Source organism: Brassica napus, chromosome C9, assembly GCF_020379485.1.
Source record: "Brassica napus cultivar Da-Ae chromosome C9, Da-Ae, whole genome shotgun sequence".
Taxonomy (NCBI): Eukaryota; Viridiplantae; Streptophyta; class Magnoliopsida; order Brassicales; family Brassicaceae; genus Brassica; species Brassica napus.
The window spans coordinates 9,102,166-9,128,909 of NC_063452.1; the positions used below are offsets into that span (position 1 = coordinate 9,102,166).

Genomic DNA, 26,744 nt, shown 5'->3' on the forward strand with positions numbered 1-26,744 from the left:
TTTTATGTCATATTTTGTTTAATGTTCACTAGAGAACATTATATTAACCTAAAATATAAGAAGTGTGTATTCTTTCATTAAATAAAAGCTACAGAATTACCTAATATGATTTACATATATATGACAATTAATGATTATGAATAATAAAGATTTGATAACAATTTTTGCATCCTTCTTCATTTTTGTTTAATTTTATATTATTAAAAAAATAAACAATCACATTAACCATATAATAAAAAATTAGATTTTTTCTTATATGTTATATTTTGAATTTTTTAAAATGACTTTAAATTACAAAAATGAGAAAACCTTATATGTTATTTTTTTTTTAAAACGACTTTAAAATACAAAAATGAGGACACCTTATATGTTAGATTTTTTCTTATATGTTATATTTTGAATTTTTTAAAACAACTTTAAATTACAAAAATGTAAGTTTTCCTTAAGTATACGACTAAAAACATTAAAATGACATGTATCATTTCGATGGTTGATTTGAAAGCTTTCAAAACCATATGTAAGTTAAAAGTCAAAATAATTCAACTGTGAAAACAATACTATTCACTTTTTTCAAGAATGTGTTCGATGAAAAAAATAAGGTTTTTATGTCATAATTTGTTTAATGTCCACTAGAGAACATTATATTAACCTAAAATATAAGAAGTGTGTATTCGTTCTCTAAATAAAACTACGAAATTACCTAATATGATTTACATATATATGGCAATTAATGATTATGAATAATATAGATTTGATAACAATTTTTGCATCTTCCTTCATTTTGTTTAATTTTATATTATTAAAAAAATAAACAATCACATTAACCATATAATAAAAAATTAGATTTTTTCTTATATGTAATATTTTGAATTTTTTAAAATGACTTTAAATTACAAAAATGAGGAAACCTTATATGTTATTTTTTTTTAAAACGACTTTAAAATACAAAAATGAGGACACCTTATATGTTAGATTTTTCTTATATGTTAGATTTTTTCTTAGATGTTATATTTTGAATTTTTTAAAACGACTTTAAATTACAAAAATGTAAGTTTTCCTTAAGTATACGACTAAAAACATTAAAATGACATGTATCAATTCGATGGTTGATTTGAAAGCTTTCAAAACCATATGGAAGATAAAAGTCAAAATAATTCAACTGTGAAAACAATACTGTTCACTTTTTTCAAGAATGTGTTCGATGAAAAAAATAAGGCTTTTATGTTATAATTTGTTTAATGTCCAATCCGATCAACCCATGATGTATTAATTATTGTTTTGTTCTATTATTTTTAATAAAAGTTGATCCGATCCATCGGAAAAAAATTGTATAATAACAACAAAAAATATTTTATATATATAAATAAAATGATCACATATATAAAAAAAACTATCGATAATATATATATAAATAAACTCACCCTGCGCAAGGCGCAGGTCTTATCCTAGTATATAGTATTATTGACGAAACTAAAATTTTATTAGCCTCATGAAATAAAATCTGAATACAGAGTTGGAGTTAGCCATACTGGTAAATAAAAATAACTAGAATAAAATAATCCACTTGGAAGACCTTCCTTGCTAAAATGTGAGCAGCGTTATTCCCTGACCTGCGAATGACACTTCTCTTAATTTTGCAGACCAATGTCGAATATTCAGAAAATTACAAATAGTAATATCTTTGTGAACCCGTAAAAGTATCAATAATTATTTGTGAATCTCCTTCGGAAAACCTATTTTTGAGACTTTCAGACCACAATTGCATAGCCACTAAAAGAGCTTTGGCTTCCACCTCCAAGCTTGTTGTAGCTACATCAACATCTCCTGCTCGTCACTTGATTGTTGTTCCAAACCTATCTCCGACTATCCATCTTGAATTAACTCTTCTCGTTCTGAGATCAAAAGTTGCATCATAATTAATTACATTTAAGTAATCCTTGTACCGGACAAACCCATGTTAACCATTCATCCACATCCATGAACGCCTTATCAACCGTTGTTTATAAAGGGACTTTCTTTATCTGGAACAACAATATATTACACGACTTGCAAATCCTCCATAATAACCAAAAAGGTAAAAAAATTATCGAACATGGAAAGTGAAGATTGGTTTTGTATCTTTAAAAGTAATGCCATATAATCCTACAAACTTCCAGGAACCGTTAAAAAATGGTAAAAAGGTAGTTTTTTACAATCTCCAAATGCATATGGATTCTGGACATGTGAACAGACAATGAAACAAGTGTTTCATCATTAAGACCACATCTCTGACATATGGAATCCATATTTAACCCTCTAGTTTTTAATCCTGTTGCCGTACTCACCGCCTTGGATAAAATACACCACTGAATTTTTTTTAGTTTAGGCATACACTACAAGAAAACTGCTTGATACCGATGGACAAATCCGTCATAATCTCGTCGGGAAAGTAGCATACCGATGGAATACCGACGAAATATGTCCGTCGGTATCATCTCGTCGGTATACTGATATTCGTCGGCAATTCGTCGGCAAAATACCGACGAACACATATCGTCGGTAAATACCGACGAACATATTCCGTCGGTTTTTTCTAAAATTTCCGACGAAACACATCCGTCGGTATTTATAGAGAATACCGACGAAGATAATTCGTCGGAATTTTCTGAAAAAACCGACGGATATGTTTCGTCGGAAATTTTCTAAAATTTCCGACGGAATATGTTCGTCGGTATTTATAGAGAATACCGACGAAGAGAATTCGTCGGAATTTTCTGAAAAAACCGACGGATATGTGTCGTCGGAATTTTTAGAAAAAAACCGACGGAACATATTCGTCGGAAATATGTAGAAATTCCGACGGAAAACTTCATCCGTCGGTTTTCCTTTTTTAATTAAAAAAAAAACAATTTTTATAATTCTTTATTTAATTTTAGGAAAAAATTGATAATTTAGAATTTAAAAACATTATAGATATATAAATTCAACATTATTATACATTAAAGTTATGAAAAGTAATAAAAAGTTTTTGAAAATTAAAAAAACAACTAAAAGTCTTCACCGAATCGGCTCCTAAACTTCTGCAACAAGGTCTGGGTGAGAACATTGTTTTGCTCCATAGTCGTTCGGTTTTGCTGCAGCTCAACCCGGATTTCAGCATTGTCATTCTTGAGGAACTCAATCTCCGTATCTTTGGTCTTAATCTGCTCCATAAGCTCATGAACCAGTGGATAGTGAGCTGAAGAAGAAGAAGAAGCCCCTCCGGTCGAACGAGCCAATCCAACATAACGGCCCTTTTTCCTTGGAACAGCCTGAATGAGAAATAACAAATACATATCACACACATACTCACGCACACACACATATCACACATACATAGCAAAAAGAAATTAGAATGTACCTCGAGAACAAGGTTGTTGAGTTGCTCTACGGTTAAGGAGTTGGAAGATGCAGAATCGCCTTCTTCACACATAGAAGCTTGAGTCGCGAGGAGATCCTCTTTTCGATTTTCCACGACCTGGATTACGTCCTGAATAAGTCCATCCTGAATCACGCCAGTCTTCTTGTTGGTATAGGCATTCTTCATCAGGGTAAAATCATCTACGGGAACTCCACCGTTTTCCTTCATCTAAAAACAATATATTTAGTATCACATATTTAAAAATGAATAAGAAAATCAGATTAGAAACTTACTAGCTGAAGTGCTCGGGTCTGTAAACTTGTTGCCCCTAAGTTGTGGACAAACATCCCTTTCCCGCCACGGCTGCTACACCGATTTTGCGAGTTGATTGTCGACAAAGACTTTGTCTCATCTTTCGTCCAATGACCACACAAATCCCGCCAAACGTCTGGGTTGATGTGCTTCGGGACCTCACCAACATCGAATTTTTGCTTCCACTCATTGATCCGCTTGGTGTAGTGCGAAGCTGCTTTGCGGCGGAAAACAATTTTCACTTGTTCGGTAATCCCTGATTCCCAAGTGAACTCTTGCTGCAAAATAAATATAAATTTTTTTTTAGAAAGTTACAATTGGTGGAAAAAAATTTATAATATTAAAAATTGAGAACATATACCGCAAATTGCCGAAACCAAAGTTCTTGATCTTCTGCAGGCATGTCATAGAAAGTTGGATAACCACGCTTTAGCATCGTGTACTCCATCCTAAGAAGGCTGTTGGTGATACCATTGCCAGACAAATCAAACCTACGAAATAAAACCAAACACAATTAAATGTAAAAGATGAATATAAAATGAAAGAACCTTTTAAAACAAATACTTACCAAGTGGTGTTTGGGACAATAAGATAATTTGGATCAAGGCGCTGAAGCGATTCTCGGCCAGGTTGCCTAACTAACTCCGCAACAGTCATCGTAGTAGGCAATCCTCCTCCTCTTGAACTTTGAGAAGGGCCGGAAGCTACAGAAGGGGGGGTGCGGGCTGCTGGAGGGGTGGGGGCTGCTGGAGGAGTGGTAGCTGCAACTGGGCTACTAGCGGGTGACGTACTCTGAGTGACTGAAGAAGTACCCCGGCGAAAACGACGTCTAACTATAAGAGGAGGTGGTTCATCCCTACGAAAAAAAAACATTAGTAAGCTTTTTTATTATTTAGAAACGTATTATAATTGTGTTTCAAAAAAAAAAAACGTTTTATTATAAACGTAGTAAGCTTTTTTATTATTTAAAAACATTAGTAAGCTTTTTTTATTATTTAGAAACGTATTATAATTGTGTTTCAAAAAAAAAGAAACTTTTTATAATTAAATTTTTTTTATAATAATTAAAAAGTGTTTTTAAATTAATTTAACGAAATTATATAATGAAAAAAATATAAAAATATGAAACGTTTTATAATTAAAAACGATTTTTATATAATTAAAAAAAAAATTTTAAAAAACTTTATTCAAATTAAAGAAATCCAAAATCTATAACTCCAATCACACAAATCGTAAATAAAAACTTCAATCCCGGCCCTAAACTAACTTCCAAATCCCTAATCAATCTCAAAATCACATAAACCCTAAAACTAACATTGTAACCATTGAAATCCCATGAGAAAGATAAAAGAATTGAAAATCTTACATGACTGGGTGAAAGAGGAGGTCGAATTTGGGGGATTACGTCGGAAATCGCGAGGGAGGAGGAGGGAATCGCCGGAAATCGCGAGGGAGGAGGAGGGGCTGGGCGGAGAGAGAGAGAAAACGGGGAAGAAATGAGGAAAAAGAAGAGATTTTCTCTTATGTATTCATTTAATGAACCGACGGATAACCGACGGGTTTTTTCCGTCGGTATTTTATCTACCCGTCGGAAATCCGTCGGTTTTTTAATATTGGCGGTTTACCAAAATTTTGCGCGGTACAGCTTGACCCGTGTAATTTTTTAAATATCGACGACCTTATCCGTCTGTTCTTCGTCGGTATAGTTAATTCCGTCGGTAATTTGTCGGAATATTCCGACGAGATACCGACGGATTAAGTTTTAGAGTTTACACAGGGTGTCGAAATTATTTATATTTGTTATAAAACTTTCTAAAACCAATATATTATGTTATATAATCATAAAACATTCTAAAAAAATGTTCTAGATTTGTTTGAGTGCTACAACTTCTGAGAACTGGCACAAGCCAACTTAAAAGTGTATGATGTTGTTCGAACGGTTTTGATTCATTTATTATATATGGTTTTGATTGAATGATTATATATATATGTCATGTTCAAAGTTTTAAAACTGTGAGAATACAATGGGTAGATTTGTTGTCTGATGTTATATATGATATTTAATACAAGTGCAAAAAAAATCATATTTGTAAAAAACCGAAACTCTCTAAGTTGATAATGTCCGTCGGTATTCTGTCGGTATATACCGACGCATTTCCGACGAACCCCTAGGATTTGAGGGGTTCGTCGGAAATGCGTCGGTAAATACCGACGGAATACCGACGAACCCCTAGAATTTGAGGGGTTCATCGGTATTCCGTCGGTATTTACCGATGCATTTCCGACGAAACCCTCAAATTCTAGGGTTTCGTCGGAAATGCATCGGTAAATACCGACGGAATACCGACGGACATTATCAATTTAGAGTTTCAGTTTGATTTTTTTTTTAACTTTGAACATGACATATATATAACCATTCAATCAAAACCGTATATAATCAATCAATCAAAACCGTTCGATTTTAGAATCAACAAATCTAATTTATTTTTTGTAATTTAAAAGTATACAACGTTTCAAACCCATAATTTGTTTTTAGAAGAAATCTACAATGTTTAAAAGTAATTTGCATATACATTCATAAAAGAGTATCTACTCTCCATCTGAGGAATTATCTGATGATGAACATGATGAATCTGAATTGTCTTCGTCAAACTCTCCAATCTCGCCGTCCTCTTCGGTTAATTGTTGTTGTAGTGGATCAAATACTCCTTGTACTCGGCTTCTGGGATTTATTGACATGACAACGATCCAAGGATCGTTCCTTTGCCTAATCCGCGGATAACGAATATAGCAAACCTGAAAAATTATAAATTATATAAGTCGAAGTAATTATATATGATTACTTCCGATGGAAAATATATTTCAACATACATACCTGGTCAGCTTGTGAAGCAAGAATGAATGGATCGTAAAAATCCAGTCGTCGTCGCGAATGTACAGATGTAACACCGAATGCGTCAGTGCTTACTCCGCGACCAACAACGTTGTCGTACCACTCACAGTTGAAGACAATACATCTCATGCCAATCATTCCCGGGTACTGAATTTCCAAAATCTCGCGTACGTTACCGTAGTAGACATCGTCTCCGGATGACGAAGAAACCCCACAATCAATTGTTCTCCTTACAGTATTTTCCTTAAGAACTCTGAATGCATATCCTCGTGTGCAATATCTCGGATATGACTTTGCAACAAACTTTGGACCACAAACTATCTCACGTAACCAATCTTTAGGTGGGTGCCCAATAGCTAAACAATGGCTTACCTATAAAAACAAAAAAAAATGTTTTCGTTCATTAAAAGATAATAAGTAAAACGGTTAGTTACCACTAATTACTGATTAGACACTTACATAATCAGAAAGCCATGTTGCAAAGTTGTTTTGCTTGAGTTGTTCGAGTTGTTCTTCTGTCGCATCCGGGTACTTTAAGCGCATCTCTGCCAAGTAAATACTGTAAAAAACACAAAAATGTTAGATATGTTTCAAAAATATTGCAAATAATTCATATTTTTAAATCTATGTACCTCTCATATTCAAGAATGTCTTCGCAGTTTGTAAGCAAATATGTGTGCAAATGAGCATGCTCAGCTACGGTAAGTATCCGGTCCGTTGACTTTCCACTATGTCGTCCAATTTGTGTAAACATGTTTGGCACATAAACATAATAAGTTGCCCTTTCACCTCTATCATCATGCCGTGCAGGTCTTCGACTTTTTGTTCGAACTTCTGATGGAAAGTAGTATTCAGCAAAGTTTGAGGTTTCCTCATTGATGCACTGAGCCACTATTGATCCCTCCACCTTGCTTAAATTCTTGACCTTCTTCTTCAGATGAAACATAAACCGTTCGTACAAATACATCCACCTGTACTGCACGGGACCACCGAGTGCCGCTTCTCTCGCAAGATGAATAGCAAGATGCTCCATAACATCAAAAAATGATGGAGGAAATATCTTCTCGAGGTTGCATAGGATCACCGGTATTTTAACTTCCAAATTGCGGATACCATCTGATGTGAGTGATCTCGAGCATAAATCACGGAAGAAAGCACTTATCCCTACATACACGAAGAAAACAAATTCCATAAGCATATATATATATAAGCATTAAAAAATAATATGACAATTAATTTAACTATGTTAAATTTTAAAGTACCTGCGATTGCTTCGTGGACATTTCGTGGCAATAGTGCGGAAAACGCAAAAGGAAGGAGGCGCTGCATCATTACATGACAATCATGGCTCTTCAAGCCAGTAAACTTCCCTTCACTTTTGTCAACACAATTACGCAAACTTGATGCATAACCGTCTGGAAATTTAACACTGTGTGTTATCCAATCAAAAAACTCTTCTTTTGCAGTTGCATCCAGTCGATATATGGGAATAGGACCTTTACCGTGCTCATCAACATGAAGTTCGGGACGAGCACAAATATCAACCAAATCCAGTCTTGACTTCAAGTTATCCTTCGTCTTGCCTTGGACATCAAGGATGGTGTTCATCAAATTGTCGAAAAAGTTCTTCTCAATATGCATGACATCTAAACAGTGCCGCAACAAATGAGTCTCCCAATAGGGCAAATCCCAGAAGATACTCTTCTTATGCCAATTATGATTTTCCCCTACACCATAAATCGGTTCATGTCCGTTTCCACCCACGTCTGCCGTTCTATCTGCACCAAAATCTCTTAATTGTTCCTTCAACTTTTTGCCACTTACTTCTTCAGGTGGACTGTCAAACACCCTCTTGTTCTTTGTAAACAATGTCTTACTCTTACGATATGGATGATCGTGTGGTAGAAATCTCCTGTGACAGTCAAACCAACACGATTTCCGACCATTTTTTAGTTGGAAAGCATCTGTGTTGTCTTGGCAATAAGGACATGATAGCCTCCCATGCGTGGTCCATCCAGATAACATACCATATGCTGGAAAATCACTTATTGTCCACATAAGTACTGCTCGCATCTGAAAATTCTCTTTCCGCGAAACATCGTATGTATGAACACCGTGCTCCCATAATAATTGCAGCTCATATATCAATGGCTGAAGAAACACATCCAGTGATCTCTTAGGATGATCTGGCCCGGGAACGAGAATTGAGAGGAACAAAAACTCCCGTCGCATACACAAATGTGGTGGTAAGTTGTAAGGTGTCAAGATTACCGGCCACAATGAATATTGTCTTCCATGCTTTCCAAATGGACTGAAACCATCTGTGCATAATGCAAGATACACATTTCTTACCTCAGATGCAAATTCTGGATATGTTGATTGAAAATGCTTCCACGCCTCTGCATCGGAAGGATGTGTTATCTCACCATTTGTTAAGTGCTCAGCATGCCATCTCATTGGTTCTGCTGTTCGTTCAGACTGATATAACCTCTTTAATCTTTCAGTCAACGGCAAATACCACATTCGTTTGTATGGCACCGGAACTCTTCCAGTCGTATCCTGATAACGAGGTTTCCGACAGAATTTACATCTCTCCCTGTTCTCATCTGCTCTCCAGTAAATCATGCAGTTATCGATGCATACATCTATCACCTGATATGGTAAGCCAAGACCAGCGACCAATTTTTGTACCTCATAATATGAGCCAGGTGCAAGATTATCTTCAGGAAGAACATCTTTAACAAAATCTGCAATCGCATCCACACATTCTTCAGCCAAATTATAGTCAGTCTTTAGCGCCATCAATCGACTTGCGGATGATAAAGGTGAATGCCCATCTTTACATCCTTGATACAATGGCTGCTTAGCTGCATCTAACATTTCAAAAAATCTTCTGGCTTCTAGATTGGGTTGTTCTCGTTCGCCTTCCTCTTCACATGGGAAATTTTCTACATTGGGTTGTTCTTGTCTATCTCCTTCCTCTTCACCCGACGGTAAATTTTCTCCATATGCATCATATACCATCTGAACAGTCCCTATCCCAAAATCTACATCCGTGGTAGGTTCATCTAACCTATCGGCAGTTTGAGGTTCGCTACTACTACCATACTCAAATCTTTCTCCATGAAGATACCAAATCTTATAACCACGTGTAAATCCTTTCAAATATAAATGACTCCATACTTCCATTTTTTTGACACGGATATTATTCTTACAAGTAGAACATGGACATAATAAATACTTACTTGTTCTTGCTTCCGGTTGACTTTGAACCACCCCCATGAATTCTTGAATACCACGTGCGTATTCCTCCGTAAGTAAATTTGTATTTGGATCCATATGAGGTTGATCTAACCAAGAACGGAAATTATAAGGAGTACCCATAATTTATATTGTTTTGTTGTGATTTCAATGAATGAAGGAGAGGTCGTATTTATAATGAATTGGAAATCTTTCCGACGGAAAATATTCGTCGGTATTCCGTCGGGAATCATAACGGCTAAATTAACGTCCTAAACCCGTCGGCGTTCCGTCGGTAATTTAAACGGATACTAACGGCTACATAATCCGTCGGTATTTCGTCGGGAAGTGCAACGGCTGCAAATTCGTCGGTTTTCAGTCGGGAAGTATAACGGCTGTTCAATCCGTCGGTATTCCGTCGGAAAAACCGACGGAATTATGACCGAATTCTTTCATGGTCGGTATGCCGTCGGTATTTCGTCGGTATGTGTCAATTTTTTGCAACGGTCATATATTTGTCAGTTTTTTGTCGGTTTTCTGTCGGGATCGTATGACGAAATACCGACGAATGTATTCTGTCAGGATTTTCCGACGCAGTTCCGACGAATTTACCGAAATATATTTCCGACAAGTTTTCGTCGGAATTCCGTTGGAAAATCCTGACAGATTTTTTTCGGTCGGTTTTTCCGTCAGTATTGTCCGTGTTTTCTTGTAGTGATAATATTTAATCGCCAAATTTTGGCTTTGAAGAGGGGATCACCATGGGGATATGAAGGACCAACTTTTTCAAAATCTGGATTATGTCGTAAAAACCAATAGCCTGAAGAAGTGAATATTTTCCATCCTTGGTATAATTTCACTAGACGATCTGAAGTCATGGTTTGACTTAAATGAATTTTTAAAATCATGATCAACATCATCAATAACAGTGGAAATAGCATCATTTTCCATCGTCAATATGGAGTACTTGTTATAAATTCATTGACACACATAGCAGAAGATACATTTGTAGAAGGAGGTCGCAGTGGGTGTGTGGGCAAACAATTATTGGTAGCAACTTGAACATTTGAACCATCTCCAATGATAAACAGATATCCTTTTTGAGAACTAAGAGCAAGTCCATTGCTAAGAACCCATAATAAGCTCTAATCAATAATTTAGTAATAAATGTAGTGATTTAAAAGGTTTAGAACCTTTGTTAGTCTAATTAATTTTTCATCGTCCAATGGGAGAACCTCATTGAGATTCTTAATTTTTTTTTTTAAGTTGAATGATTGGATTTCGAAAAAACATAAATTTTTTTTAAAAAAAACATAATAACATACTAAAAATACAAATACAAATCGTAAACGAAAAAAAACTGAATGTTAAAAACAATACAAAATCTTTAATAAGGAAATGGTAAGAGAAGCAAAATGGTAAGAGCAACAAAATAACTCAGCACTTGTTCTTCTTAATGAAATGGTAGAGAGTATACAATCGGGAGAGAAACAAAATGGTAAGAGCAACAAATTTTTTTCAACTTATAAAGAAACAAAACGAGACACACTTACATAGCTTGGCCACACATCAACCAGCTACGTATGTAAAGCCTACTCCCTGTGAACAGACCATCCAACAGCGAGTTTACGTTTGTAAGTTAGGCTCCGGACCTTTATTAATCATAGAGCCATACACATCCATCGCTTCACTCAGCTCCTTATCTTTACAAATACGACTAATCAAAGTGTTGTAAGTGCAAACATCCGGCGATATCCCTCTCCTCACCATCTCATTCACCATCTCTCCAACATCCTCCCACATTCCTTCTTTGCACAGTCCATCAAATCAAAGAGTTATAAACGAACAGATCAGGAGGGATCCCTCTAGCAACCATCTCATCGAAACATCAAAGAGTCATTTCTCCAAACACCTTTTGCCCTATTACAATCATCGGACAAATCAAATATCGGAATCAATCAAATCTCATAAAGTTAAAACCACACTGCAATAAAAGAGAAACAGAGACAAAAGAAGAGAGAAAATCTTCTTCTACTTCCTCAAACCATGAATCATCTCATAAAGTCAAATCTCACAGGATACTGACCTTCTTCTACTTCCTCATCATCAAGTGGAACATCTTTGTCGAACTCAATTGTTCCCATCCTTCACCCTTACTGGTATAATGGGACCGAGTAACTTACTAGTTTCATGAAGCTGAAGCTTCATCCAGGCCTTCATTTTTTCAGCAGCTGACTGTTCAAGAAAGCAACACAACAAGCCCTTAGAAAATCAACGTAAATGACTATCACAAAGCCACGTAAAGAAAAACACAGAATCCAAATCCATAAACAAATAGAGAGCTCAATTACAAGGATGATATAAAGCTAAATGTCTCAAACTCTAATGAGAAAGCTGAATCTTGTGAACATAGCAAGAATAAACAAAAGGCTAATGAGAGTATAATACCATATCATCGTAGCCTTTGATTAAGCGCGAGTAATCAATCTTCTTCTTCTCCTTCACATCTCCTCTCCTCTTTCCTCTTCTGTCATCTTCGCTCCTCCTCCGTTCCCTCCTTGGTGAAGAACTCCTACTCCTGCTCCTGCTCCTATGCAGGGGCGGCTCTTGGCATGTGCTAGAGGAGCAAAAGCACAGGGTCCATTTTTTTGACCGAAAATTTCTTTATATTTAGGCTCCGACTGGTGACCTTTTCGGGAACACGAGTAACGAATAGGAAAAGAACGCATAGGAATAAAATTGCAGGAATGAAAAGGAATGCTTGTTCCTTATCAAATTTAAGAAGAAATGTTTTTATTCTATATTTCTCTACAAAAAAAAGAATGGAGAGGAACAAAAAGGAAAAATTATTCCTTGTGAATGATGATTTTTTTGGGAATGATAAGGAATTCAGTATTCCCCTTCGTTCCTTGGTCACCCTTAGTGTCCATTTTTGTGGAAAAAAGAGCCCTCAAAATATTACGACAATGCATAATTTGGTCCATTATGCACAGGGTCCATCACATATTTGAGCCCGGCCTGCTCCTATGCCTACGTCTCTCTCTATCCCCATACACACTACTACGCCTCTCTGCACTCCTGCTTCTCCTTCTATGGCTTCTATCTCTCTCATCACTCTCTCTACTCCGATAACGTCACCGATCGCTCGAGCCTCTCTCCGGAACGGCGTCGGAACCAGAGGAGAAGCCGAGGCCTTGCTTGAAATGAGCAGCTCCTTCGCCGACGAATTTTTTTCCCCTTCGTGTGAAAGGAACAAGCCAATAAGCAGCCGCCACGTAAGGGTCTCTTACCACTTCTAAGAGCAAGATTAACCATAGATCCTCTAATGGGTTCTTAATTCATTTTAAAGTAATAGATTTAGTTTAAGAATTTTTTAAAAAGAACCTCTTCGTTTTAACTCCTCCATTGGAAGGTTCTTAATTTGAGATTCTTAAAAAAAAAAAAATATTAAAGATAATTTTTATTTAAGATAAACATTTATTTATTAAATAAAACATATTACAAGAAAACATTTTAAACATAGATATAAAAAAAAATATTAAAACATAGATTAGTAAAATAAACGAGAATAATTTGAAAGAAGCATCTGAACTCAGTTGTTTTCCTCATCACGTCCGAATTTACGCCATATGTGTTCAACCAAGTCAGCTTTCAGTTGTTGATGTATTTTTCTATCACAGATTCGAGTTCGAACACCCATCATATTGGCGATATTTGTAGGAGTATCTGTAGAATACGTGAGATCAACATGTGAACTCCCGTTGTGTTCTTGATGGAACTCTGAAACATCATATTGAGTGTATCCATCTCGTTCGTCTTCTACTATCATATTATGGAGTATGATACATGCTCACATTATCTTTCTAATTTTGACTTTATCCCAAAAAAGTGATGGATTTTTAACAATGGCAAAACGAGCTTGCAAGACTCCAAAAGCACGCTCGACATCTTTTCGGACAGCTTCTTGATGTTGAGCAAATAAAACTGCTTTCGGTCCTTGTGGAATTGGAATAGATTGGATAAAAGTAGCCCATTTCGGATAAATACCATCAGTGAGATAGTAAGCCAAATGATACTCTCTCCTGTTGACAGATTAGGTGAATTGCCGAGCTTGACCTTTTATTATGTCATCAAAAACAGGTGAGCGATCAAGAATATTGATATCATTTAAGGTACCTGGAGGTCCAAAAAACGCATGCCATATCCATAGATCATACGAAGCAACCGCTTCTAAAACGATCGTGGGTTTTCCCGAACCACGTGAATATTGACATTTCCAAGCGGTAGGACAATTCTTTCACTCTCAATGCATACATTCGATGCTTCCTATCATCCCGAGAAATCCACGATGCTCCAATATCAAATAGGCGTTGAAGATCAGCTGGTGTTGGTCTTCTTAGGTACTCATTGCCGAAAAAATTGATAATTCCTTCGACAAAATTTTCCAAACACGACCGAGTATTAGTTGAACCGAGCCGGAGGTATTCGTCAACCGCATCAGCCGCATGACCATATGCCAAGACACGAATAGTTGATGTACATTTTTGAAGTGTAGAGAGACCAAGCCTTCCGAGACCATTTTGTTTTTGTTGAAAGAATTCCATTTCATTGGAGAGTCGATCAACAATTTTCATGAACAACGGCTTGTTCATTCTAAATCGTCGGCGGAATAGATTATCAGGATATGTCGGAGTTTCACTGAAATAATCATTCCACAAACGAATATTGCCGGCTTCACGATTCCTTTCGATATAAACTCTTTTTTTCCTTCTTCTCCTTTCTTCTTGTTGGTCACCAATTACATTTAAAACATTGTCGAACATTTGATCAAATATTGATCAAAGTGTTGATCAAAAGTATCATCTTCTAGTTCGTCAAAGACTTCGTGAGAAGAAGAAGCCATAAAGATGTTTGGAGGAAGAACGAGAAGTTTGGAATGGAAAAGATGTTTGGAGGAAGAACGAGAAGTTTGGAATGGAGACATCATATGGAACGTGTGTAGCTTTAAATAACAAAAGAGATCATACAATATTTGAACAACAAATCTTTAAATACAAAACCGTGACACAAACATACAACAAATACACAAACATGTGACACAAACATACAACACCGTGGACCCAACAGACAGCTTCTGCTTCAATAATACACACCACAAGACAACATATGATCCACACGTGTTTGACCTGCAATAACAAACAACAATTTTAATTCAAGAATGAGTTAACAAGGCTATAACAAACAACAACATTAATTAAAACAGAGACACGAGCATGAGAAGAACAACACAAACATTTTTATTATTCAAAACAGGGAAACAAAAACATGATCATGACAAGAACAAACAACAAAGAACACACAAGCACACATCAACAACTTAATTAAAATAAACCCGAAACTGCTTCTTATACTAGAACTAATTAGAGAACAACTCAGTAATGAGCTTCTTCTTCAGATCTTCTTCATAGTCAGCTAGCTCTTGTTTAGCGATTAAAGAGTCAAGTAGCCTCATCCTCGAGACCCTCTCTTTGACAGCGAAGTCCTCCTTCTTGATGTTCCACAAAATCTGCAACTCATTGACCTCCTTACCATCTGCCTGCGGCTTCTTACCACAGTCCTTTGAAGCCTTAACACCCGGTGGTCGGTTGGTAGCTTGCTCATCATCACCAGTGGTGGTTTCAAATGCGTGAGAGCTTGAGGATTGTGCACTGTCATCAAGCTTCCTTCTTTTAGAACTGCCTTCGGTTTTAGAAGTAGACAACTCACACCATTTCTGATCATTCCTCAACTCCTTCCATGCATGCTCTAGTGTGAACTTATTTTTGTGGTTGTTGTAGAAGATCTCATGCGCAAGTTTCAGAACATCATTTTCATTCTGGCCGCTCCTCTTCTCCCTACTTGCAGCTTCAAACGCCCCACAAAACTTGTTCACTTGGTCGTTGATCTTCTGCCAATGCTGCTTACAATGATCAGACTCTCGCGGTTCAGAACCTGCCACCTTGGGACTTGCCGCGAAGTAGGCAGCTATCCTCTTCCAAAACGCACCAGCTCGTTGCTCATTAGCTACAATTGGATCTTTGCTTGTATTTAACCAAGCGCTGATGAGAGCTACGTCATCTATAGGCGTCCATGTCCTCCTTTCCTTCCGCTCTGCAGGGGTCTCATCTTGTGTTGCTTGACTGCTAAAGCCAGGGAATTGGGAGGAAGAAACTTCGACACTGTCTTGAACAAATCCAAAGACAGTGTCTTGCTGACTATTCAGCAGGTCAACAAAGTTTGAGCAAGGCGTATATGAATTGGAATCCATATAGAAGAGAAGGAGGAAAGAAGAAAAGAAGCAAGAAGTTTCGAAATTGGTTTTAGATAGAAGGAAGAGAAGAATGATATTTTCTTATAGAAGAGAAGGAGGAAAGAAGGAAAAGAGCATTGATCACCATTGATGAAAGCGTGCATAACATCCAACCATTTCGAGAAGACATTTATCTAACACATTAAGTTTGAGCTCGAACTTCAACTTTGATTTCTATCTAACTTCTTACATTTATTTATTACCTAAGACAGTGTTCAATATATCACTAACCACTACATTAATTACCACAATCTATCAAACCAAAGGCACAATCAATTCGGTTCAGAACACAGTCGAAATCAATATCATACAGAGCCTAACTAAATATTTATCAACCTTTCAATCTATCTAAGTTATAAAAGATAGAAAATGTACCTCTATGAAATAGTAGTCGAGCGTTGATGTCTGTTGACCCGCACCATCTTGATATGAACCATCTTAGACGAAGCTTGATGTCTCTTGATCCGCACCATCTTGATCCAAACCATCTTAGACAAAGGTTGATGTCTGCTGATCCGTTGTCTCTTGATCCGAACCATCTCGACACACATAGAAAATAACCAAATGAAAAATGGATCAGAGGTGACCAAATTATTAATCACGAGACATAAAGAAACAGAAGAGACAGATCATATGAAGCTAACAAATCAAAATAACTAAGAAAGACAGACAATCTAAGACATGCAACAATTGAGAGATTGAGACATTAAAGTTCATAGCTTTAACCTTTCGAGGAGAGCCGTCGAGGAGAGCCGTTGGGGAGAGAGAGATAGAGAATTTCCACCGTCGAGGAAAGCCTTCGGGGAGAGCCGTCGAGACACCGAGAGAGACGCCTCGATTCTTCGCCGAGGAGAGATGCAGAATCAGACTCGGAGAGGTGGAGGAGAGCAAGAGAGACGCGGAGATGTCGATCTACACGAGATCCTCTGACACAGACGCCGAACCGATCGTTGCGACTTCGAGAAAGACCAGCGGATTCGACGAGGAGAGATTGAGAGACGCCGAGTCGTCGATCGAATCGAGAGAATCGATGACTCCTCCGACAAAGACGCCGAACCGATCGTTGAGACTTCGTGATTCTCCGGCGGATTCGACGAGGAAAGCTAGAGAGACGCGATTTCGTATGCGAGAGGGAGAGAGTCGCCGTGTTCTTTTCTCGAAAGAGAGAGACACTTGTTTTGTCGAAAGAGAGAGAGAGAGAAGCATCACACAACACGTGTCCCATAAGACCCGGTTCTTTTAACTCCTGATTAAGAAATTTAACCCATTTTCCTTTTAATTTAAATCCTAATTAAACTAAGACCCCCTAATAAGCAACCCCGTTGATCATGGTCTAAAAAGCCCAAAGTAAGCACCGGTTCTTCTTTATTTTGGGTTTTTTTATTTTTTTTTTCACTTTTGTTTAAGAACCCATATAGGAGCTTCTTGATAGAGGTGGTCTAAGATGCCAGCAAGTATAGAGGATCATCCGTAAGATTGATATCTTCTTGGTTCGACCTCAAAAATGTGGGTATTCCAAAAATAGGGAGCCTTAAAAAGGCGTGAAAACAAACAATCCGGTTTGGTATTAAGTCTCCATGCTTGTTTAGAGAATTGTAGTTTTTTTCCAAGCTACCTAAGGAAGACCTCGTTGTTGGTCGTTCTTTTTCCCATCAGAATCACATCAATATCCCTTCTATCTTTGACTTGACTAATTTAAAACACGACACTGAATAAACTAGAGTTGCAATCGCCTTTGATTTATCATCACCTTTTTCCTGCTTGGGACAAAAATCGAAAACTCCAATGAGAGGTTTTCTGTTTAACACGCTGGATAAAAGCAGTAAACATTTCCTTGTTTAAAGATGCCTAAAATATTTTTGGGAAAAATTGTTTTTTAGAGAATAAATGATAAATATGTCTCTTTAGACTAATCTCATATATTTTATGTCCTATTAAGCTAATTATTTTCAAAATAGCAATAATACCCTTAAAATTGTAATTTTAAAATATAATAAATATTGGGTTCGATCAAGCGGAATCGATCGATCCGAAATTACAAGGTCGGATCGATCGATCCTGATCATTATGCGGAACAAAAAAAAACGTGGAGCATATACTGATCGACCTGGTCCATTTCATTCGATTGGCAAAGGTCGATTTCATACACCACATGACGCATAGATATGAATCATAATAGAAATAATGTGAAATTTTTGTGAAAAATTTGTGAATAATCAATGGAATATAGAAGACGGCGTGAAAATAAGGTTACACGTTTTTTTTGTTTTTAGAAAAAAAATCAATTTTTTCAAAATATGAAAGTGAATATTCCCAAATATTTTGTTTGCATATTTTTAGGAACTGATTTCTTATCCGTAGAATATAGCTAATATGTAGAAATCGGTTTCTACAGGTTTTTAGAATTATAGTAATGTGTAGATTTTGATTTCTACATGTTTTAGATTTACAGTAAATTTGTAGAAGTCGGTTTCTACGTGTTTTAGATTTATATTAATGTGCCGATTTTCATTTCTAAAGATTTTAGATCGGTAGGTTAAGCGCGGAATGTGTATTCTAAATATTTTTAGAATACTTTTATTTACGTAGATCACGTATTCTAAACATTGTAGATTTAATGAAAAAAATGAATTTCGTTTTCTACTTTGTAGAATGCCATTTCTACTTCGTAGAATGTCATTTCTACTTTATGTAGAACAGAATCTGAAAATTATGATTTAAACATTTTTAAAACTGAAAAAATACCACTAAATTCATATAGGTATTTTATCAATAATTACTATTTTTTCAATTTTTTTTGTTTGTAAAACTATTTATTAAATTTATTTTTAAAAATATTAAAGTGTATTATAGACAAAAATGACACAATATATATATTAGTCTAAAATGACATAGTTATCATTTAGAGCCCTAAAAAAACAATTTCCCCAATATTTTTTATAACTTCCTGCTTGGTTCCATCAATCCGTGAACCAAAAATAGTAATTAATTTCTCCTAATTTATTTTCTGACCAGAGCATTGTTCATAAAGATCGAACACTTCTTTAGTGCTTAGCAATTTTTTTATTGGCAATACAAAAAAAATAGTGAAATCATTGGCAAAGAATAAAGGGAAAATTGTCTTTTTACAGCAAAAAAATGATAAATATGTCCTTTTAGACTAATATCTATTTTGTGTTATTTTTGCCTATAATACCATTTAATATTTTTGAAAATAAATTTAATAAAAAGTTTTACAAAAAAAAAATGGAAAAATAGTAACTATTGATAAAATACTTATATGAACTTAGTCGTATTTTTTCAGTTCTAAAAATGTTTAAATCATAATTTTCAGATTATAATCTAAATAAAGTAGAAATGACATTCTACGAAGTAGAAATGACATTCTACAAAGTAGAAAACGAAATCCATTTTTTTCATTGAATCTACAATGTTTAGAATACGTGATCTACGTAAATAAAAGTATTCTAAAAATATTTAGAATACACATTCCGCGTTTAACCTACCGATCTAAAATCTTTAGAAATCAAAACCTACACATTAATATAAATCTAAAACACGTAGAAACCGAGTTCTACAGATTTACTGTAAATCTAAAACATGTAGAAATCAAAATCTACACATTACTATAATTCTAAAACCTGTAGAAACCGATTTCTACATATTAGTTGTATTATACGGATAAGAAATCAGTTCCTAAAAATATGGAAACAAAATATTTGGGTATATTCACTTTCATATTTTGAAAGAATCGATTTTTTAAAAACAAAAACAAAAAAAAACAAAAAAAGGTGGTAACCTTCTTCTCAAGCCGTCTTCTATATTTCATTGATTGTTCACAAAATTTTCACAAAAATTTCACATTATTTCTACCATGATTCATATCTATACTTCTACGGATCGATCGGTCTATAATTCGAGATCGGTCGATTATCGGTTGATCTGTATGAAATCGACCTTTGCCGATCGAGTGAAATTGACCATGTTGATCAGTATATGCCCCGCATTTGTTTTGTTCTGCATAATGACCAGGATCGATCGATCCGTTTGACCTTGTAATTTTGGATCGATTGATTCCGCTTGATCGAACCAATTATTTATTATATTTAAAAATTACAATTTTAAGGACATTATTGCCATTTTGAAAATATTTAGCTTAATAGGACATAAAGTATAAGAGATTAGTCTAAAGGGACATGGTTATCATTTTTTTTCTCTAAAAAAACAATTTTCCCAAGAATAATATGGGTTATAGCGGGGACTCCGTTGCCCACTCTAATGTCATTTATTTTCTTTCTTCGAACCTAAACATCTATAAGGTGACTGAGTATATCCGCACACAATATATATAAATAAAGTGAAAGAGGATTTTCTTGTCGTAGCTCCATGTGTGGGATGATTGATCCTTGTTGTATACTTGTACTCTTTTAATTAATACTGAGTATTTGACAGTAGAAACCAATGCCATTACCCAAAGAATCCAAGTTTCGGAAAAACCAAAGTTTCTCATAGTTTTTTCCATGAATATCCATTCGACTCCTTCATAAGCTTTAGAGATATCTGTCTTCACAGTCATATAATTTTGAGAAACACGTCTCATTGATTTCATGGAATGCGTAAGTTCATGTGGGATCATAATATTATCTGAAGCTAACCTCCCCGGATAAATACAGCATGTGAATCAGAAACAATTTATCTTACGAAGAATTTAACCGATTTACCAAAATCTTACTGATGATTTTTTTGAAGACACTGCACAAAGCAATAGGTCTGTATTCTGATAAAGTTTCTGGAATATTAGTTTTAGGAATCATGCATATATTAATTTTGTTTTATTCCCTCTGGTAAATATATAGTATTTAAAATAATAAATAAGTTATAAATGAATATAATGTAAGATTGTGTAAGTTTATACAATATTTTTAAATATATATATATATACACATATATGTTTTAATAAAATTTTGAAAAGGGTATCCACATATTAGGCTCGGCTGAGCTATCAACACAACAAAACGATTACCAGACCGACGTCGAAACCAGTATCAGACTGGTTATTTAAAGTGAAAGTGACCTTTCCACACTTGTCTGATCAAACTGCATTTTGACTGGGGCGACTCCGACTAGTTTTCATGGTTCGTATAACGTATAACAAAAAAAAGTAGGCCTGTGTTACAAATGATTAGTATATATCCTACACATAAAAAAGAACAACAATAGCTCTGGTTTAGCTCTGCATCAAAGTCCGTTTTCCACCCTCCATTTGCTTTCTTTTCTATTACTTTTTTTTTGTTGAAAAGCTCTTTTCTATTAGTTTTTTTTGAAACTCTTTTCTATTAGTTTGATGATCTTTTTTATATAATTTCATTGTTTAAAATGGGTCCTTGCTTGCTACTGTGTAAACAATATTTTTAATTTTATGAAAACCCTTTTGACAAAAAATAGTAATAGAAAAATGAGTAGTATGAACAACAATGCTACGTACGAAACGATCGAAGCTAGTAACTGAGCAGCGTTCATTTTGGTTCTACAACACTATATTATATGTTTTCATAAAGTATAATCAACTAAATGGAATATTGCGCTATTCATTTCCATTTGTTATTCTATCAACGAAATGTACAAAATAAAATTTTCAAAACAATATTTGATGTACCAGAAAAGATGACCGACTTTTCAACCTATCAATCCATGATTTTTTGACACATATCACACTATACTCCAATGAATCTGACTTCAACTTTGAAAGGTACCTACACACTGTTTGCTTCTTTACACTTTAAGATCAATCCTTATTTCCTAAAATTACACCAATTGCGTTCTTTTATTACTTCTCGATTCCGTTTTTTAGTTAGGAATAAATTGCAATATTTTGACACATATAACATCTCTTTATACAGACATATATTTGGTGTTCAAAAAAAAATAAAAAAATATAGACACATATATTTTTCAGTTTCTTCATTGTTAATTTGACAGAATTTGAACTTTATGTGACCATTTAAATCTCACATTTGAGAGACAACAAACAGATTTAAAGCCTTGAATTGGTGCAGGGGATAAGACACATGGGACACTTATCCTGCATATCCTTCCCAACAAAGTTATTACAACTTTAGCTTTGAGTTTATGTAACGGCCCGATCCCCCGGCGTCCGACCGGGGTTATCGAAGGGACGTTATGGACACGTGTCTACTCATTTAGACAACCCTACGTGTCCCGTTACTGGTCCCGAGAGACGAGCGCATAACCTTCTTTGAAATACCGTCACACCCACATCCATATACTTTTACTTACAGTCCTGCGCACAGGGAAAAATGGAAATGGAGGGGTGAGCAACAAGTTACTCAGTGAAGTGGTTCTAGCCCAGCCTGCCCGCATGACACTCTATACTACTCTATGCGGGAACTAGGACTGACTAGCCACTACAATCAGTTAATGCATTTTATCATTTCCTAACGTCATCTATGATTTTCCACATTCACTTCCATTCATTTCTAACAACCTAGTGATCAATCAATACAATGATCTCACTCATTGCCACACACGTCAAACCCTAGACTTAACCGACTCATCTTACCAGTCCGACTCGATCCTATGACACCTTTAACTCCCTGTTACCCGACCATGAGCAAAAAACCCTACAATGCACATCCTTTTCATCTTTTCGTCCTTTTCAACAGTGGGTAGCCCCAACTAGGCTTCTACCCCATATTCTTGTGGATTGGCCACATCTCCTATGGGTGCTTCCATATTCTTGTGGATTGGCCACATCTCCTATGGATACCTAGCGTGGACTACTACCCCACATACTTTCCTTAGACCCTCTATATGCTTTCCCACCCATGCTTAACCTTAACATCATTCTCTCATACTTTTACTTATCCTTTCACTTCCTTATCATTTTCACTTATCCCTTTCCATTCTCATTTACCTTCCTTTTTCATTCATATTTGTACTTGGGACTCAATTCACTAGACGCCACCCGTTATCGGTGTCACACACAATACACATCGCATTCAAGTTCTACTTCAATAACTTTTATAATCATTACTCATCTATCGTTCTAGCATTTATTTCTCTCTAGCATCCTAACTTCAATCACAACAACACATGGGACAACACACCCAAACATACAAGAATCAACTACCAATCAATCATCACCACAACAATTCAATTCAGTTCATCGAGTCCCATTTATCAGTATGAGGGTTCTTATGCATCATGATCCATTCATCTATCATCCTAGCAATACCATGTCCTATCAACCTAACTCCCAATCAGGGTCTAATCAAACCTAACTCCAACATATAGGAGTATACAGAATCATGAAAGAAGGTTGGGTTCGAGACACTCCACCTTAGCCTAGATCTGGATCCGGATCTGGAAACAAGAGACAAGGGAGAGGAGATTGAGATCCGGTCACCCCACCACCACACGGCGCCGGCGAGGAGAGAGAGAGCGTGCAACGGCGAGGAGAGAGAGAGCGTCGCGCGGTAGAGAGAGAAGAGAAGAGAGACGGCGCAAGAGAGAAAGGGAGAGCTCGACGGCTAGGGTTTCTGGTCTCCAGGAATTCTCTGCAGAGCTTCGCTTTAGTTTCTGTATGAGGCAAAAGGGAGGCTGCATCTATTTTTATAGGAAAGGGGAAGGGAACCCTAGGTCTTTGCCATATGGGCCGTAGAGAAGCCCATATTCTCAAGGAAATTTTTATGGGCCAGGAACCGGGCCGTTACAATCCTCCCCGGTAATCGGAATTCGTCCCCGAATTCCAAGGCCCACATCTTTCGGACTAATCGTTCGTTACCGAAATGGATTCACGCATTCACACAACAATCAAGGGAGGCATACAAGGCGAGAACAACTTTGCTCGGGATTTTTTTTTTTTAAAAACCAATAAATGAATTAAGCTCAGAAAGAAATTCTGCAAGTAAAATGGATTTAATCAAAACCTTAATAGACTTAGAGATATAGTGGGTGGTTTTGAAATCGTTTTCAGAACTTTTAGGAGAATCAAAACTTTCACAAACTCTTTTCTTTTAATGAAAACAATTTTTTTTTTTTTTTTTTATAACGTCGGAAATGCCGATCCCTTAGGACAGAACTAAGAGATCTTAACCCGCTCTGATACCACTTGTAACAGCCCGATCCCCCGGCGTCCGACCGGGGTTATCGAAGGGGCGTTATGGACACGTGTCTACTCATTTAGACAACCCTACGTGTCCCGTTACTGGTCCCGAGAGACGAGCGCATAACCTTCTTTGAAATACCGTCACACCCACATCCATATACTTCTACTTACAGTCCTGCGCACAGGGAAAAATGGAAATGGAGGGGTGAGCAACAAGTTACTCAGTGAAGTGGTTCTAGCCCAGCCTGCCCGCATGACACTCTATACTGCTCTATGCAGGAACTAGGACTGACTAGCCACTACAATCAGTTAATGCATTTTATCATTTCCTAACGTCATCTATGATTTTCCACATTCACTTCCATTCATTTCTAACAACCTAGTGATCAATCAATACAATGATCTCACTCATTGCCACACACGTCAAACCCTAGACTTAACCGACTCATCTTACCAGTCCGACTCGATCCTATGACACCTTTAACTCCCTGTTACCCGACCATGAGCAAAAAACCCTACAATGCACATCCTTTTCATCTTTTCGTCCTTTTCAACAGTGGGTAGCCCCAACTAGGCTTCTACCCCATATTCTTGTGGATTGGCCACATCTCCTATGGGTGCTTCCATATTCTTGTGGATTGGCCACATCTCCTATGGATACCTAGCGTGGACTACTACCCCACATACTTTCCTTAGACCCTCTATATGCTTTCCCACCCATGCTTAACCTTAACATCATTCTCTCATACTTTTACTTATCCTTTCACTTCCTTATCATTTTCACTTATCCCTTTCCATTCTCATTTACCTTCCTTTTTCATTCATATTTGTACTTGGGACTCAATTCACTAGACGCCACCCGTTATCGGTGTCACACACAATACACATCGCATTCAAGTTCTACTTCAATAACTTTTATAATCATTACTCATCTATCGTTCTAGCATTTATTTCTCTCTAGCATCCTAACTTCAATCACAACAACACATGGGACAACACACCCAAACATACAAGAATCAACTACCAATCAATCATCACCACAACAATTCAATTCAGTTCATCGAGTCCCATTTATCAGTATGAGGGTTCTTATGCATCATGATCCATTCATCTATCATCCTAGCAATACCATGTCCTATCAACCTAACTCCCAATCAGGGTCTAATCAAACCTAACTCCAACATATAGGAGTATACAGAATCATGAAAGAAGGTTGGGTTCGAGACACTCCACCTTAGCCTAGATCTGGATCCGGATCTGGAAACAAGAGACAAGGGAGAGGAGATTGAGATCCGGTCACCCCACCACCACACGGCGCCGGCGAGGAGAGAGAGAGAGCGTGCAACGGCGAGGAGAGAGAGAGCGTCGCGCGGGAGAGAGAGAAGAGAAGAGAGACGGCGCAAGAGAGAAAGGGAGAGCTCGACGGCTAGGGTTTCTGGTCTCCAGGAATTCTCTGCAGAGCTTCGCTTTAGTTTCTGTATGAGGCAAAAGGGAGGCTGCATCTCTTTTTATAGAAAAGGGGAAGGGAACCCTAGGTCTTTGCCATATGGGCCGTAGAGAAACTCATATTCTCAAGGAAATTTTTATGGGCCAGGAACCGGGCCGTTACAGTTTAGCTATTGATGTATTATACAAAAACCCACTAGTATAATAAGATTTACTTCTAGACGTGGACAGACATCTTGTATTATACTATTATCTAAATCTTTGTGATTCAAATAATAAACTAATGACAATAATATATGCATAGGAAGATATTTTCTAGAGTCAATATTGGACCGTCCTATTGCATAAGATATCCAATTTTGTTGTCACATGAGGTGAACCCACGTTATTTCGTTACCTAATTGAGTTATATTCTATCCGAACCTCTTTTAATTTTTTTGACAAAATGATATCCATCGACATTTAAAGTTTCATCGTCGTTTTGCTTGTGTTTGTATCATGTGCGAGTGCGATATCTTTCGCCGTTAGTTTTCTATACCATGCCACTATATGTGTTCGATGATGATAAAAAGTTCTTAAAGAAAACCCGTAATATATACAGCTTATATTACGTACTATATTTTTTATAATTGCAAAAGTTTTTCTTTCTAAAGTTACGTACTTTTTATAAAAATATATATCCACAGTCCATATAGAAACACGTACGTACCAATCTGACAAGAAGACATGCTTTAAAATTTATCAGGTTATCGATTCCAATGGTCCGTATTCTTTTCTTTTTGACAAATGACAACCAGTGTCGGTATTCTAATTCAATGATTATGTACGTACGGTTTCTTATGTATGATTCGTAATTATAAATTTTGACAACCAAGTCGTTCGCTACCAAGAAATTAAAATTATGTGATTAAAAAGTGAGAAAACGCAATCTTTTCTGTACCTTAACTAATTTTTTTATGATACTAATAAATAGCTTATATTACGTAATACATTACTA

At 36.3% G+C, this 26,744-nt stretch overlaps 3 protein-coding genes across 3 annotated transcripts; all 3 read right to left on the reverse strand.

The window, feature by feature from the left end:
- Window positions 1-1,559: 1,559 nt before the first annotated feature.
- On the reverse strand, window positions 1,560-4,623 carry LOC125593374. Its single transcript, XM_048769893.1, has 5 exons — window positions 4,260-4,623; window positions 4,053-4,182; window positions 3,673-3,969; window positions 3,380-3,607; window positions 1,560-3,290 (listed from the first exon to the last, which is right to left on the reverse strand). Exons 1-5 carry the CDS (start codon window positions 4,562-4,564, stop codon window positions 3,027-3,029), a joined length of 1,224 nt encoding a protein of 407 aa, XP_048625850.1. The 5' UTR covers window positions 4,565-4,623; the 3' UTR covers window positions 1,560-3,026.
- A 1,451-nt stretch (window positions 4,624-6,074) lies between these two features.
- On the reverse strand, window positions 6,075-10,553 carry LOC106403145. Its single transcript, XM_013843988.3, has 5 exons — window positions 7,847-10,553; window positions 7,217-7,748; window positions 7,044-7,143; window positions 6,567-6,956; window positions 6,075-6,487 (listed from the first exon to the last, which is right to left on the reverse strand). The coding sequence occupies exons 1-5, from the start codon at window positions 9,966-9,968 to the stop codon at window positions 6,281-6,283; spliced, it is 3,351 nt and encodes a 1,116-aa protein (XP_013699442.2). The 5' UTR covers window positions 9,969-10,553; the 3' UTR covers window positions 6,075-6,280.
- A 4,687-nt stretch (window positions 10,554-15,240) lies between these two features.
- Window positions 15,241-16,131, reverse strand: LOC106383198 (glutathione S-transferase T3-like). The gene has a single exon (XM_013823326.2). It carries the CDS (start codon window positions 16,129-16,131, stop codon window positions 15,241-15,243), a length of 891 nt encoding a protein of 296 aa, XP_013678780.2.
- Window positions 16,132-26,744: the final 10,613 nt, after the last annotated feature.